This window comes from Schistocerca piceifrons, chromosome 3 (genome assembly GCF_021461385.2).
Source record: "Schistocerca piceifrons isolate TAMUIC-IGC-003096 chromosome 3, iqSchPice1.1, whole genome shotgun sequence".
NCBI lineage: Eukaryota > Metazoa > Arthropoda > Insecta > Orthoptera > Acrididae > Schistocerca > Schistocerca piceifrons.
The window spans coordinates 732,703,816-732,717,724 of NC_060140.1; the positions used below are offsets into that span (position 1 = coordinate 732,703,816).

At 44.9% G+C, this 13,909-nt stretch overlaps 1 protein-coding gene across 1 annotated transcript in view; it reads left to right on the forward strand.

Annotated features, from left to right (window-relative positions):
• The window catches only part of LOC124789280 (fatty acyl-CoA reductase wat-like), a 243,661-nt gene that overhangs the window by 197,046 nt on the left and 32,706 nt on the right, over positions 1 to 13,909 (forward strand). The window contains exon 7 of the mRNA XM_047256585.1: positions 9,444 to 9,648. Coding sequence (XP_047112541.1) covers positions 9,444 to 9,648 — 205 coding nt within the window. The remainder of the gene's footprint in view (positions 1 to 9,443; positions 9,649 to 13,909) is intronic.

Sequence of the window (13,909 nt, forward strand, 5' to 3'; positions counted from 1 at the left end):
TTGCCGCGTCTATGATTATCTAGTAACATGGGAAGCCTTGATAGTGACACTACCAGCTATCTATGGTCTGGTGTCAGTTTTATATGTTGAATAACGCAAGTTATTTCATTGGACGATGTGGCGCCATAGTTTAGACCCTGTACTCGCAGCCCGGAGAAGCGGCGTTCAAATCCCGGCTAGCAATCCTGTTTTCTAAAACACTTACGGCCTATTGCTGTAGTATCACAACGTAACCTCTGTTCCTGTCCTCATCGTCTTCAGGAGTTGAGTCCCAATCTTCCATCATTTCCAGTAAATTTCCAAACACTGTACTGACGATATATCATTTTCATCTGAAGCACTCTTAACGATTTTGACGTTGTTACCATCACCAGCAGACAATTTATCGCCGTCCTTGCAATGTGTCCACAGACTGGTAGGCCTTGTCACCCAATGCACAGTACTCGGACAGTGTGATGTAAAACTCCAAATTTTTAGAGATGTTATGTACGCTGCGAACTGGGAATGGATGTTTCTAATTTCTTAATAAAGTGTCTTCCAGTTTATTTATAATTTCTTCATCACTTTAGAAAATTAAACCTTTTACGAGGACGATCTAAAAATTTTTGAAATATCCCATTTTCAAATGTTCTAATATGTGTGAATTTCTAAGGGACCAAACTGCTGAGGTCATCGGTCCCTAGACTTACATATTACTTAAACCAGCTTATGCTAAGAACAACACACACACCCATGCCCGAGGGAGGACTCGATCCTCCGACGGGAGGGGCCGCGCAATCCGTGACATGGCGCCTCAAACCGCGCGGCCATCCCGTGCGGCTATCGCATTTTGTCACACTGAACAAGATGGTGTAGTGGAAAGCCATGGATTTCAATCTACGACCGTCCACACATGTTCCCGTTTTCCTGATTTCCCCAACTTGCTGCAGAGAACTGGCAGGATGAAACCCTTGAAAGGGACACGGCCTATTTTCTTCCTGATCCATCCATAATTCAAGCTAGTGCTCCGATTCTAATGACTTCGTCGTAGGGAACGTTGAACTCCACTTTTTCTTCTTCATTTCCTCACATCACTTAAGATGTCTCAGCTGCTCTAAATTTCAGCAGTTTTAATGATCTTCGTAGGATGCGTTCGAGAATATGAGAAATCCATAAAAACTGATTTATTCCTTCTAGATTTTACGAAGAGTTGATTTGCTGCGTGATGAAAGCTTTTCTCATCTGCAACTGTAACTCACCACTGGGATAGTTTCTTGGTACTACGTCGAAAGAAATATGAGAGTCTGGAGCTGAATGTAAGTGCGAAAGTCATCTTCCTTGTAACACGATATCTCTTGAAAACTGTCGGTGAGACAATGTGACTCATTACGTGGGGAACGTTAGGACAACGCTCAAGTTCCTGGACAGTTGTTTTTTCACGGTAGAGGAGTGTGTCTGCGCGTTATCGTGATAAAGTCTTCTCTGTTTTAGAGTGTCAACAAGAGCATCTGAATAGTTACTAATGAATGTCAGCTCGTCTGTTTACTTTGGGGGAAAGTAATTCGCAGTAAGCATCTTTTTTGTCCTAACAAACTCACAATATCATCTTGTGCTGGTAGTCATACACTTTTGAATAGGATGTCGGTTTTTTTCTTATTCTGATGTTGGAAAAAAGTGTTACATGTACATCTTCAGCATCAGGAATAGTTCATTATGTACTTTGTCCATAAAATTTTTCTAAGCTTACTTTTTACTTATTCTACATGGTCTTCTTTGAAATACTCTCCTCTACAACTGATACACCGCTCGCAACGCAGTTTCCACTTCCGGAAGCAGTCTTGGTATGCCTCTTATTGGGTCACCCAAGTGCTGTCTGCGAATTTTCTTTTACCTGTCTATCGTTGCAAATCTTCGTCCTTTCAACATCGTTTTCAACTTCGGAAATCAAGAAAAGTCCACAGGGGCCAGGTCTGGAGAGTACGGAGGATGAGGTAACATACTGATTTCGTTTTTTGTGCAGTAGTCACGCACCAACAGGGATGAATGTGCATGTGCGTTATCGCGATGCGGGAACCATGAGTTACCTCGCCGTATTTCAGACCGTTTCCTTCTCACATTTCCTCGCAGGCGTAGCAACACGTCTCGGTAGTAGCATCGATTAACAGTTTGTTCCTGTGGCACGAATTCATGATGAACTGATCCTTCAAAGTCGAAGAAAACTATCAGCATGGCTTTGACATTTGACCTGACGTGACGAGCTTTTTTGGTCTTGGAGAACCTTTCCCGACTCACTGTGAAGATTCAAATTTGGTCTCAACAACATAACCGTAGGCTCAAGTCTCATCACCAGTTATGATTCTCTTAAGGAACATCTCGTTCTCATTTACGCGATCCAAAAGCTCTTCACAGATTGCGAGGCTAAGGTCTTTCTTGGTCTTGACTCACGGGCTGTGGGAAGAACTTGACGGCAACACGACGCATTCCAAGATGTTGTGTCAGGATTTCATGACATGATCCAACTGAAATGTTACAATCTTCTGCAATCTTTCGGGCAGTCTTCGATTGGCACGCACAATTCGTTAACATTCATGACATGAGCGTCATCGATAGACGCCGAAGGGCGTCCTGAACGAGGTTCATTTTCAACTTCCGTCCGGCCATTTTTAAACCATGTGAGCCTTTCGTTAACACCGAGTACGGTTTAAGCACTCATCACCGCAGGCTTCCTGCATAATTTGGTATGCCTCTGCAAAGGTTTTCTTGTGTTTCACGCAAAATTTAATGCAGACGCGTTGCTCCTCTAACCATGCCATCTCGGAATTCACACACTGTGCGACACAACGTTCTGCTCAGTACAGCACTGAACAATAACTAACAGACATACATCAATGAAACTTCCTGTAGTTACATTCTAAACACAGGCGTGTGCAAAGATGTCAATTACATTTAGCTCCAGCCCGCCATTGGCGCGAAATTGCGAATGTTCTGAAATTTTTTGAACAGACCTCGTACGTGAGTAATAGTTATTCGGGCACATCCTTTCTCATGCACAGTTAGGATAGATGTGACCAGACAAGCGACGTTCTTTCCACGAACTTTGTATTGATCACCTCCTAAATCAGTAGACTTCTCAATTCATCCCCTCGCATGTCAAATACCTGTCATTATTCCATTACTGCAACGCAATATCTAGCAGATCCAGGGACCTAGATGTACCTACGCATTATTCAAAATCCTTCTCAACCACTAACAGATCAACGGTTAATACTCATTTGATTCAAAATTATGCTGCACTATAAAGGAAACTCAAGCTTTTAGTATTATCATATTTGAGCATATTCCAGTTGTCCTGCTGATCAATTTTTGTCCTGCTGATCAATTTTGGATCAGCATCACTGTGCCGTTGTCAATGCTCATCCATAGTTTCTCACCTTTGTGTCGTCATATTCCACCTTCGTTGCATTTTCTTTCATAATTTATCCTAATACTTTTGTAGTATGTGCTTTTCTCTGTTCCTGAACCAATGAATTCCTGCTCCTGATTTGCATTTTTCAGTACTGTTGCCATATGTTTCTTACTGCATAGTTATCATTCCTCCCCCTCAGCATCAGCATTACACCTCTGAGGTACATACTTAACAATATCAATACGACTGATATTTAATTCTACAAGATTACGTGGAGGTTGAAAGGAATATGAATTCCAATAATTCTATTGGACGCGGCTCTATTCGAGTTCGCTAAATTATGGGTGAAACTGATGGTGCACATCCAACGTCATAATTTGCAGCTACGTCTGTGACTGCTGTGTCTTACGAAAGGCATTTTTGGTAGGCCGGAGCCATCATACTACACAAATGGGAGATGAAGCGGGAAGTGCGACTGTGGACTGACAGTGATCATAGGTGTCGAGAGTAGAGCGTGTGATGACCTTTCTGGATGACTTTTAAAGCGCCAGAAGCTTTCACAAGACAGCTAACGTTTACAGGAGCGCTGCAATGTCTGGGCTCTTGACAGCTCTCACAGGGAACAGTAACACAGTCTGTGACAGTTCTAGTGGGAATGTGTTTCATCATACGGAATCCGACCAGCACTGCCGCCTGTAACAGGTTTTGCGTGTCACAAAAACACGTTTTCATTGCGTTGCTACTGGTCTACCCGTCATCCATTAAAAGAGCGGCACAAAAAAGGAAAAAGACAACGGAGAAACAGTGTCGATATCTTGCAAGCGCTTATTGCTGTCAGGCGTAGCAGAGCAGGGGTAAAAACTCAGATTCGCTTTGTGTAACGATTCGCCAGTTACAGTCATTTGTGGAATAATGGTAGAAAATCTGTTATCAAAATATACCGTCTAAATCAATTCTGATAATTTATTTCTTATGAAGGAAAAAAGTATTAAAATGCACTTGAACCAGAAGTAGGCCTACAAGCGTAATAGATACGATTTCTAGTATTTGTAGATAAGCTTCAACCTGTGTCTTGAACTAAGGTGGCATTAGCAAACATCGGAGCAGTTGCGATCAGATCTTAACAATGACAATTTTAGTAGGAGCTGGATTTCAACGAGATCTCAAATCAGCTGGAGTTTTTAAGGCTCTTACGGCAGCTTGTGACACTATGTGGAGGGAGGCACTGCTGTCAAAATTTATAGAAATAATCCCCTGATAAAAGCTGGCGTTTCTAGTACACAATATGCTATATGACAGGCTCTGCGAGGTGTTCCTGAATGGACAAGCTAGCAGGTGGAGGTCCCTGAATAATGGTCCTCCTCAGAGATCTGCCCTTCATTCTGTTTAGCCTGTATATTCGTGACTTGCCAGAAACAGACTCCATTAAAAATCCAGTACGCAGATGACCTAGGTTCAAATGGTTCAAATGGCTCTGAGCACTATGGGACTTAACATCTATGGTCATCAGTCCCCTAGAACTTAGAACTACTTAAACCTAACTAACCTAAGGACAGCACACAACACCCAGTCATCACGAGGCAGAGAAAATCCCTGACCCCGCCGGGAATCGAACCCGGGAACCCGGGCGTGGGAAGCGAGAACGCTACCGCACGACCACGAGATGCGGACAGCAGATGACCTAGCCTTAGTCTTCCAGGGTAAAGACTTTAATGCACTGTGAGAATGTGTGCTCAAACAAAACTGATATTATTGCGTTACATCTAAATAATAAAGAAGCTCAATGGAAACCGCATGTGACTTTCGATGGAATCGAAGTGCAGTATAACTACAGCCAATATATCTACGAATCATCTGCATCTGTCCTTGACATTCAAATAAGAGTGCATCAAATTCAACAAGACATTTAGCTCGAGAGTGAATCCACTTCGTAACATTGCCAGATGGAGTTGGGTTTCGAACGTTAATAACAATCTATGCTCTGCTACGCTCGTTCCTGTGTTTTCTGCTGGTGAATATCGTACTCCTCTGCAAGAACACAGCACCTACACAACGAATATTGATGTGCAGCTTAATGAAGCCACGAGAATTATCACTGGAATTGTTAGACCTGTCTCCATTCAGCGGTTATCTGTCCTATCCAATATTGCTCTAAACGGCTAAGGCAAAGTTGCTCAAGAAGATCACCTCTCACAAGAAATCTTCTTTGTACGATTTCCTACAAGATCCACCAACAACTCCCCTGAAATTATAGGTTGAGTCACAAATTATCAATTCTTTCGATATGACCTCCAAATTGCGACAAATCTGGAATAAGCAGCCACCTAGCGACGTTGACGTGGTTCGGGATCCAACAGAGAAGGATGACAGATTCCGACTAATGAGTCATACTTGGTCGTGGCTGAACCGCAGTAGGACGAAAAAAGGAAGGTGCAGATACATCTTGAAGAAGTGGGGTTTCCGTTCATATGCTGACTGCCACTGAGGACTGGAGGAGCAAACAGTAGGACCTATTAAACTTCCTGGCAGATTAAAACCGTGTGCCCGACCGAGACTCGAACTCGGGACCTTTGCCTTTCGCGGGCAAGTGCTCTATCATCTGAGCTACCGAAGCACGACTCACGCCCGGTACTCACAGCTTTACTTCTGCCAGTACCTCGTCTCCTACCTTCCAAACTTTACAGAAGCTCTCCTACGAACCTTGCAGAACTGTTCTGCAAGGTTCGCAGGAGAGCTTCTGTAAAGTTTGGAAGGTAGGAGACGAGATACTGGCAGAAGTAAAGCTGTGAGTACCGGGCGTGAGTCGTGCTTCGGTAGCTCAGATGATAGAGCACTTGCCCGCGAAAGGCAAAGGTCTCGAGTTTGGGTCTCGGTCGGGCACACAGTTTTAATCTGCCAGGAAGTTTCATATTAGTGCACACTCCGCTGCAGAGTGAAAATCTCATTCTGGAGTAGGACCTATTGTTGCGGAGTGCTCACTGCGAGCATTTGACAGTGACCTGAGCACTCTACACCAAGTGACTCCGAGTGCTCTAGACTGGTTGTCATATTTGGACATTTCCATCTGATTGTATATATTTTTATGTACTTGTACGAATATACGATAAATAAATGAATAAACTGAAAAATACAAAAATCAAATAAACTGGACCAACAGAAACGAAACATAGAAGTTCAGGTCACTCACGAATAAGAAAAACACTAAAACAATTTCCTGTTCAACAAAATTACGGAAAATGTAGTGGAAATAGAGTACTTAGGAAGTACAACAATACGGCATGAGCGAAGCAAGGAAGATTCTGTGGACATAGTCGTACAGATGGTAAATGTTTAGACGAACTACAGAAATCACACAGTGGCTCTGAACTGAAAACAGAGGCATGAACTTTTACGGTTTGTGCAAAGAATTATGTGGAGTAGAAACACGGGCACTGAGAAAGAAGAAACTAATACTATTAACGATGTTATGGTACAAAAGCATACTAATAATAAAGTGGAAAGACAACTGATGTCGTTCAGTGGAAGGTACAACTGGAAGAGACGTAAACGAAGATTTTAACGTATCGTTGACGTTGACGGAACACACTAGAAACATTGATGAATATTAAAATAAGTGAGATCTGTTCTTGGTTTACATCCTTCCACTGACGAATCGTCACAGTATAGTCTATCTTATGATATTTGCTCTTCACCAAGGCCAGTATTAGCCATAAATCTGTGTCCAAAGAATAAAATTGCTTTGAGGATACGTAAAAATTCAAGTTGAAATACGAGAAGTGTTACTTTTTCAATGTTGTCGCTCATAGTTGGGCACTTACGTACTCCATCTATAAAAGAAAAATGAAGCGCACTTCCTGCCTGAGTACGTCAAATTCCAAATCCGTATCGCTATTTTCCAGTGCCAACAGGTTCCTAGCATTTCTATCCTCGTTGTTAGCGTTTCCTCTGGTAATGCATATATACATGAAATATCTCTAGTTGCTTCCCAGTCTGGATACCAGACTAATTGTAAGTCTCCTCGCAAACGGCAATACGTTTTTAATAAGATCGTGATCGGTAAAGTATTGCGTTACGCAAGCCAACCTACTGGCTGATACTTACTGCCTGATTAAAACTGTCGACAGGGGCGGGACTCTAATTTAGGTCCTTTACCTTTCATGGGAAACTAGCTCACAAGCTGGACTATCGAAGCACGACTCACCATCCGTACTTAAAGCTTTTCTTCCGCCAACACCGCTAGATAATTGCTTTACAGTCGTTGATATACTGTTCATATTGCGTTTTAATGTCTCGATTCACCTTCTGGAAGCTCTCGTAAAAATTTTTGTCTATTGATACCGAAAACAGCATAATACACCGACGGAAAAACATTGCAGCAGCAAAAAATAATTAATGTAGGGTAATGAAATGTCGGGATTACATTTGTCTTGATAACGTATTTAAGTGATCAACATTGCAAGATCACAGGTTAATGTATGCGCGAGATAAGCCATTGCAAATATGAAATGCTGGTACATTAATAACCGGTGTAACTTCCAAAATTATGAACGCAAGTATGCAGATGTGCATGCATTGTATTGTACCGGTGCCGGATGTGAGTTTGTGGGATGGAGTTCGAAGCTTATACCGGGCGGGTAAATACAGGGACAGTTAATGCTGTCTGCGGATGACACTGAAGTCGTCGTCCAATGATGTCCCATATTTGCTCAACTGGATACAGACCTGGTGATCGAGATGGCGATGGGAACATGTCGACACTCTGCATAGCATGTTGGATTACAACAGTAGTATGTGGGCGAGCGTTATCCCATTGGAAAACACTCCGTGAATAGCAGCATAACAGACAAATTTGCAGTCACGGTGCGTGGGATAACCATGAGAGCGTTCCCGGTGTCATACGAAATCGCACACCAGACCATAAATCTAGGTGTAGGTCCAGAGTGTCTAGCATGTAGACAGGTTGGTTGCAGGCCCTCAACTGCCCTTCTAACCAACACACGGTCGTCACTGCAACAAGGTAGAACCAGCTTTCATAAAGAAACACAGCACACCCATCCCTGCTCTCAGTGCGCTCTTGTTTGACACCACTGAGGTCTGAAACGGCGGCGGTTTGAGGTCAGTGTAATTCATGTTACAGGGCGTCTGGTTCGTAGCTCTTGTTAAAGTAACCGATTTGCGATTTGTAACTGTTTTTTGTCACTGTGGTTCCAACTACTGCTCAAATTGCTGCTGCAAGTGCACTGCGATATGCCAGGGCCACGTACCGAATACGATGGTCTTCCATCTATCTCGGTAGTGCCAGTGGCTGCCGGAGCGCAGTCTTCTTGTGACCAAGCATTATCGTGACCCCGCTGCCAGAAGTGGTGTACAGTGACTGCAATACTACCAAGTCTTTCTGTAGTATAGCGAAAAAATGTGTGTGAAATCTTATGGGACTTAACTGCTAAGGTCATCAGTCCCTAAGCTTACACACTACTTAACCTAAATTATCCTAAGGACAAACACATACACCCATGCCCGAGGGAGGACTCGAACCTCCGCCGGGACCAGCCGCACAGTCCATGATTGCAGCGCTTAGACCGCTCGGCTAATCCCGAGCGGATGCAGTATAGCGGAAGGATCATCCAGCTTCTTGTAGCCATATTACACGACCTGATTCAAACTCAGTGAGGTGCTGTTAATGACGTCTTTGTCACCTTGAAGCCATTGTTGACTAATATCAACACACCAAGTCTAACATCAAACGTCTAACTCTCACGATAGTTACAGCCACTCTTACGCGACTGGCGGGAAATTTGAACAGACATAATCTTTGAGATGTAGAAACATGTCTACCAATTACTTCTTGGTGTAGCGACATTTTTCTGTCAGTGTATATTGGAACTTGTCATATCCGAAACGTGAATGATCTAGTTCTGTCGGAAATAGTCATACGCCTTTTCATTGTACTCGAATTCATGTGCGAAGAATACTTAATTGTTACGTGCGCAAGTGTGCGCTGTGGTGGACCGCGAGAGGTTCAGAAGTTTGGGCTGCAGACGGCGTTGTGGGCTTTCAGTGATCTGCACGGCGGCCGAGCCGGTCCGCGGCTGGGTGAACAACCTGAACGGGCCGGCGGGCGTGGTGGCGGGCGTGGGGCTGGGCGTGCTGCGGACGCTCAACAACAACGGCCGCCTCACCGCCGACCTAGTGCCCGCCGACATGGTCATCAACGCCACCATCGTCGCCGCCTGGGACGCGCACCGCAGGCACCAGGAGCGCAGGTCCGTACACCTCACTTTGTCTGCTCGCCCTGTGTGGTCAATATTCCCCTCCTTTTCTAGCTCTAGTATGGTCTTCTGTCACGCTTTTGACGGAGGACGTGTGTGATGAAGTGACAGCCGAAGAAACAGGAGTCGACAGGGAAGAGAAAGGAGCTCCAGTATTAGAATCAGAAATTACAAGAGCTTTCGACGACTCAAAATCAAATAAGACAAAAGGGATATATAACACTCCATCAGAATTTCTAAAATGATTCGGGCCACTGGCAACAAAAGACTACGCAAATTACTGTGTAGAATTAAACTTCCTGGCAGATTAAAATTGTGTGCCGGACCGAGACTCGAACTCGGGACCTTTGCCTTTCTCGAACAAGTGCTCTACCATCTGAGCTACCCAAGCACGACTCACGCGCCGTCCTCACAGCTTTACTTCTGCCAGTACCTCGTCTCCTACCTTCCAAACTTAACAGAAGCTCTCCTGCGAACCTTGCAGAACTAGCACTCCTGGAAGAAAAGATATAGCGAAGACATGGCTTAGCCACAGCGTGGGGGATGTTTCCAGAATGAAATTTTCACTCTACAGCGGAGTGTGCGCTGATATGAAACTTCCTGGTAGATTATAACTGTGTGCCGGACCGAGACTTGAACTCGGGACCTTTATCTCTCGCGGGCAAGTGCTCTACCATGCACCCCCTAGGCTGTGGCTAAGCCTTGTCTCCGCAATATCCTTTCTTTCAGGAGTGCTAGTTCTACAACGTTCGCAGGAGAGCTTCTGTGAGGACGAGAGGTAGGAGACGAGATACTGGCAGAATTGAAGCTGTGAGGACGGAGCGTGAGTCGTGCATGGGTAGTTCAGTTGGTAGAGCACTTGCCCGCAAAAGGCAAAGGTCCCGAGTTCGAGTCTCGGTCTGGCACACTGTTTCAATCTGCTGGGAAGTTTCATATCAGCGCACACTCCGCTGCAGAGTGAAAATGTCATTCTATTGTGTAGAATGTTTGGGACTGGCGATGTTCCAACAGACTTTCGGAAGAACATCATCCATAAACTTGTGAAGATAGCAAGAGACTACAAGTGCTAAACTTATCGCACAATCAGTTTAATACACTGCTGGCCACCGTAAATGCAACACCCTGAAGGAAGCATCTGAATCAAGTGAAATTTACACCATGGGTTTGCAGCGATGAGATATGCAACTGATTAGAATTTCAGCGCAGACGCACATCACGCGCGCCTGTGGCGCCACCTCATAGCGCCATTTAAGGCTTGGCGATTTCGACGAGCATACGTTCGGCACGTGTGTTTACCTTGTGGTTGTTTCACAAGACGATCAGTTATGCCTCGTAGACAACAGCGAACATCGTTTGATCAAGTATCCGAGTTCGACAGAGGAAGGATAGTGGCTTACGGAGATTGTGGATTATCATACAGAGAAATCGCTAGTCGTGTTGAACGAAACCAAACAACTGTAATGCGGATATGTGACCGTTGGATGCAGGAGGATACGACGGACCGACGTGGTCGATCGCATTCACCTCGGTGCACCACTGCACGTGCTGATAGGCAAATTGTGCGCATGGCAGTGACGGATCGTTCAGTGACATCCCGAACCATAGCACAGCACATTGCGTCTGTAACGCATCATCCAGTGTCTGCGTGTACCATTCGACGCCGTTTACAGCAGAGTGGTCCGTCCGCAAGACGTCCATTGCTTCGTCTACCATTGACGCAGAACCACAGACGTCTCCGTCGCCAATGGTGTGATGACAGACGGATGTGGACGGCAGAATGGTATGACGTTGTCTTTACTGACGAGGCACGCTTCTGTCTGCAGCACCACGATGGTCGGATTCGAGTGTGGAGACACCGTGGAGAGAGGATGCTGGACAGCTGCATTATGCACCGCCACACTGGTCTTGCACCGGGTATTATGGTATGGGGCGGTATTGGATATTACTCTCGCACGCCTCTAGTACGCATTGCCGGTACTTTAAATAGCCGGCGCTACATATCCGAGGTGCTGGAGCCAGTTGTCCTTCCTTACCTTCAGGGCTCGGCCACAGCCATATTTCAACAGGATAATGCGCGACCACACGTGGCACGCATTGTCCAAAGGTTCTTCGTCAATAACCAGATTGAAGTGCTTCCCTGGCCGGCTCGCTCTCAGGATCTTTCGCCGATAGAAAACATGTGGTCCATGGTTGCTCAACGAGTGACCCAGATTACATCCCCAGCTGCCACACCAGATGATCTTTGGCAACGTGTGGAAGCTGCTTGGGCTGCTGTACCCCAGGAACACATCCAACGTCTCTTTGACTCAATGCCGAGACGTGTGGCAGCGGTGATCACCAACGGCTACTCTGGCTACTGATTCTGGCAGGAACCACATGTCACAGACGTCTGTAAACGTAATCATTTGATACTTGGTCAACATGTTATCTACGAAAAAATTTTGTTGTGCTACCTCTTGTCTTTCTTGGTGTTGCATTTACGGTGGCCAGGAGTGTAGCTCTTGCATCAAAGTTCCTGACAAGAGTAATGTACAGAAGGATGGAATAGAAAAGTGAAAATCTGCCGGATGACGATCAGTTCAGCTTTAGGAAAGGCACATGCACAACACAGCCAGTTCTGACGTTCCGGTTGACAATGGAAGCAAAACTGAAGAAAAATGAAGACGCGTTCATAGCATCTGTCGACCTGGAAAAAGTTTTCGACAGTGTGAAGAGATGTAAAATGTTAGAATTTCTGACGAAAGTGGGGGCAAGCTGTAGGAAAAGACGGGTAATATACAGTACACGCGGTGGTCCATTGATCGTGACCGAGCCAAATATCTCACGAAATAAGCGTCAAATGAAAAAACTACAAAGAATGAAACTTGTCTAGTTTCAAGGGGAAAACCAGATGGTGCGCTATGGTTGGCCTGATAGATGGCGCTGCCATAGGTCAAACGGATATCAACTTCGTTTATTTTAAATAGGAACCCCCATTTTTTATTACATATTCGTGTAGCACCGGTACGTAAAGAAATATGAATGTTTTAGTTGGACCACTTTTTTCGCTTTGTGATAGATGGCGCTGTAATAGTCACAAACATTTGGCTCACAATTTTAGACGAACGGTTGGTAACAGGTAGCTTTTTAAACTAAAATACAGAACGTAGGTACGTTTGAACATTTTATTTCGGTTGTTCCAGTCTGATACATGTACCTTTGTGAACTTACCATTTCTGAGAACGCATGTTGTTACAGCGTGATTACCTGTTAATACCACATTAATGCAATAAATGCTCAAAATTATGTCCGTCAGCCTCATGCATTTGGCAATACGTGTAACGACATTCCTCTCAATAGCGAGTAGTTCGCCTACCGTAATGTTCGCACGTGCATTGACAATGCGCTGACGCATGTTGTCAGGCGTTGTTGGTAGACCACGATAGCAAATATCCTTCAATTTTCCCCACAGAAAGAAATCCGGGGACGTCAGATGCGGTGAACGTGCGGGCCATGGTATGGTGCTTCGACGACCAATCCACCTGTCATGAAATATGCTATTCAATACCGCTTTAACCGCGCGCGAGCTATGTGCCGGAAATCCATCATGTTGGAAGTACATCGCTATTCTGTCATGCAGTGAAACATCTTGTAGTAACATCGGTAGAACATTACGTAGGAAATCGGCATACATTGCATCATTTAGATTGCCATCGATAAAATGAGGGCTAATTATACTTCCTCCCGTAATGCCGCACCACACATTAACCCGCCAAGGTCGCTGATTTTCCACTTATCGCAGCCATAGTGGATTTTCCGTTGCCCAATCGTGCATATTATGCCGGTTAGCGTTACCCCTGTTAGTGAATGACGCTTCGTCGCTAAATAGAACGCGTGCAAAAAATCTGCCATCGTCCCGTAATTTATCTTGTGCCCAGTGGCAGAACTGTACCCGACGTTCAAAGTCGTCGCCATGCAATTCCTGGTGCATAGAAATACGGTACTGGTGCAATCGATGTTGATATAGCATTATCAACACCGACGTTTTTGAGATTCCCGATTCTCGCGCCATTTGTCTGCTACTGATGTGCGGATTAGCCGCGACAGCAGCTAAAACACCTACGTGGGCATCATCATTTCTTGCAGGTCGTGGTTGACGTTTCACATGTGGCTGAACACTTCTGTTTCTTTAAATAACGTAACTATCCGCCGAACGGTCCGGACACTTGGATGATGTCGTCCAGGATACCGAGCAGCATACGTACCACACGCCGGT